We start from the raw sequence: 1,840 nt of genomic DNA, 5'->3' as shown, positions 1-1,840 counted from the left end.
CACTGCTAGCCACTATCCATCTCTGTTTACTTATCAATAATTGTTTAAACCTTTTTCATTATGACTGAATTTATATCGAAAAAGAACATAATAAGCTAAAGAAATCTGTCAGAAAATAATTAATATCCCCATATAATTTGGATTTTTTAGAAGAACTATTCATATCATAGTTACACTAATGTACAATATACTACTTAAAAACCATAATCAGCCAAGATAAATGAACTTCATGTGGGATGAAATCTATAACGGATTCTATACAAGTATTTATTTCATAAAATAAAACCTTAACAGATGAAAGAAGAATGATCTTGAATTCATTCATCACAAAATAACTTTGGTTTGTTAGTTTTAAAGATAAACGTTTCGTAGTTATTTCTTGTAGTCAGTCTAACTATTAACTGTCTGGATTAAATAAACGTTAAATAGTAAACAGTAATGAATTTGTACCAAAATAAAGTTCGTCTTATTGTATGTACAAATTAACAAAATACTTGATAGGAATCTGAAAATAGATTAGTTTGATCGAATAATACAATGATAAGATATTCAAAGTTTGGATAGGTTCAGTAAAAAACTTGAATAATGTAGAATAGTTGAAATTAAGATTAGATCTAAGTAAGACCACCGTTAAAAACTTAGTAACACTGGACGGCCGTTTCGTCGTAGTATGGAACTCCTCAGCCATGCAGATCCACAATCACACTCGCGGGACTCAAACCCAGGACCTTTAACCTCACATGCGAACGCTCAGCCTCTAAACCACTGAGCTGGAATCCAACAGTTTTACTATCCAATTTCAATTAATTCATGATCTTGCGCAACCTAACATCAGTTGTCTGAGGTGGATAACTGTCCGACACCCACACTGGTTATGGCTTCTCACTAAAACTACAAGAGTTACATCTTAAAGTTAGTCACTAATGAGCACATGATTATTATCAGTATGAGGATTTGTGGAAACTATAGTATTGTCATAGAGCACTACTGAGAACGAATGGGCCGTCAAATGCTTTCGGGTACTCAAATGGCAGCCTAACTTAGATCAACTCATGGTTACAACTGTGAATATACTAAAATCTTCACAAACCCCCCTATACTGAATAATAGTTGTTACTTATTCATCTAGCTAATTTGTGATTAGATTTTGAGAATTTCTGTTTGTTGTTGTCGTTGTTTTTCTCCTTTAGATAAGACTAACTACATTAATGAATTAGTTAATTTATATCCCAATTGTGAAATAAACCTGTTCTTATTTCCTGACAACAAGTAATTAAATCAATATTTAGTAGCCAGATCAATAAGAGAGAGAGAGAGATGTTAAATTTAACTGTACTTTACAAATAGTAGCCACCGCAACACTTTAAACAACAAAAAAGACTTGGTATAACTTACTCATTATGAGCCTGTATAGCCTCCTTATTAAGTTTATTTATTATCATGATTAGTTATAATATTATAAAAGTCAACTTATTTAAACATAACCATTTTATTGTCTTATGGACATTTGTATTATTTTTCTCAAAGAATGAATACGGACATATAAACTGGCAACCAACATATTAGGACATATATATCTAATCAATTTTCATGACTTTTTTAAAATAATCCCCCAATCATTTCCATTTATGATCATTATATACATACCAAAACTATATGTTACTAAATAAATGTTACATCCTAGTATGGTTCTCCTCAGAAGTGCCGATCTACGACTGGACAAGGGATTGAACTTGAGAAATTCAGGCGTCTCAATAAGTGTTGAACTTTCAAACTAATAAGCAGGCACCCAATGATTTTGATTTTTTTAAATGGTCTGGAGTCACAATGTTTCTTAACT

The 1,840-nt window shown here is 31.4% G+C and overlaps 1 protein-coding gene across 1 annotated transcript in view; it reads right to left on the bottom strand.

Moving 5' to 3' along the window:
• Window positions 1–1,480, bottom strand: part of Smp_124070 (venom allergen-like (VAL) 16 protein) — a 25,293-nt gene extending 23,813 nt beyond the window's left edge. The window contains exon 1 of the mRNA XM_018793123.1: window positions 1,396–1,480. Coding sequence (XP_018647667.1) covers window positions 1,396–1,442 — 47 coding nt within the window. The 5' untranslated portion in view covers window positions 1,443–1,480. The remainder of the gene's footprint in view (window positions 1–1,395) is intronic.
• Window positions 1,481–1,840: the final 360 nt, after the last annotated feature.

The sequence above is a fragment of the Schistosoma mansoni genome, chromosome 1 (genome assembly GCF_000237925.1).
Source record: "Schistosoma mansoni strain Puerto Rico chromosome 1, complete genome".
Taxonomy (NCBI): domain Eukaryota; kingdom Metazoa; phylum Platyhelminthes; class Trematoda; order Strigeidida; family Schistosomatidae; genus Schistosoma; species Schistosoma mansoni.
The sequence above is the reverse complement of the archived record's forward strand: the minus strand, read 5'-3'. Positions and strand labels throughout refer to the sequence as shown.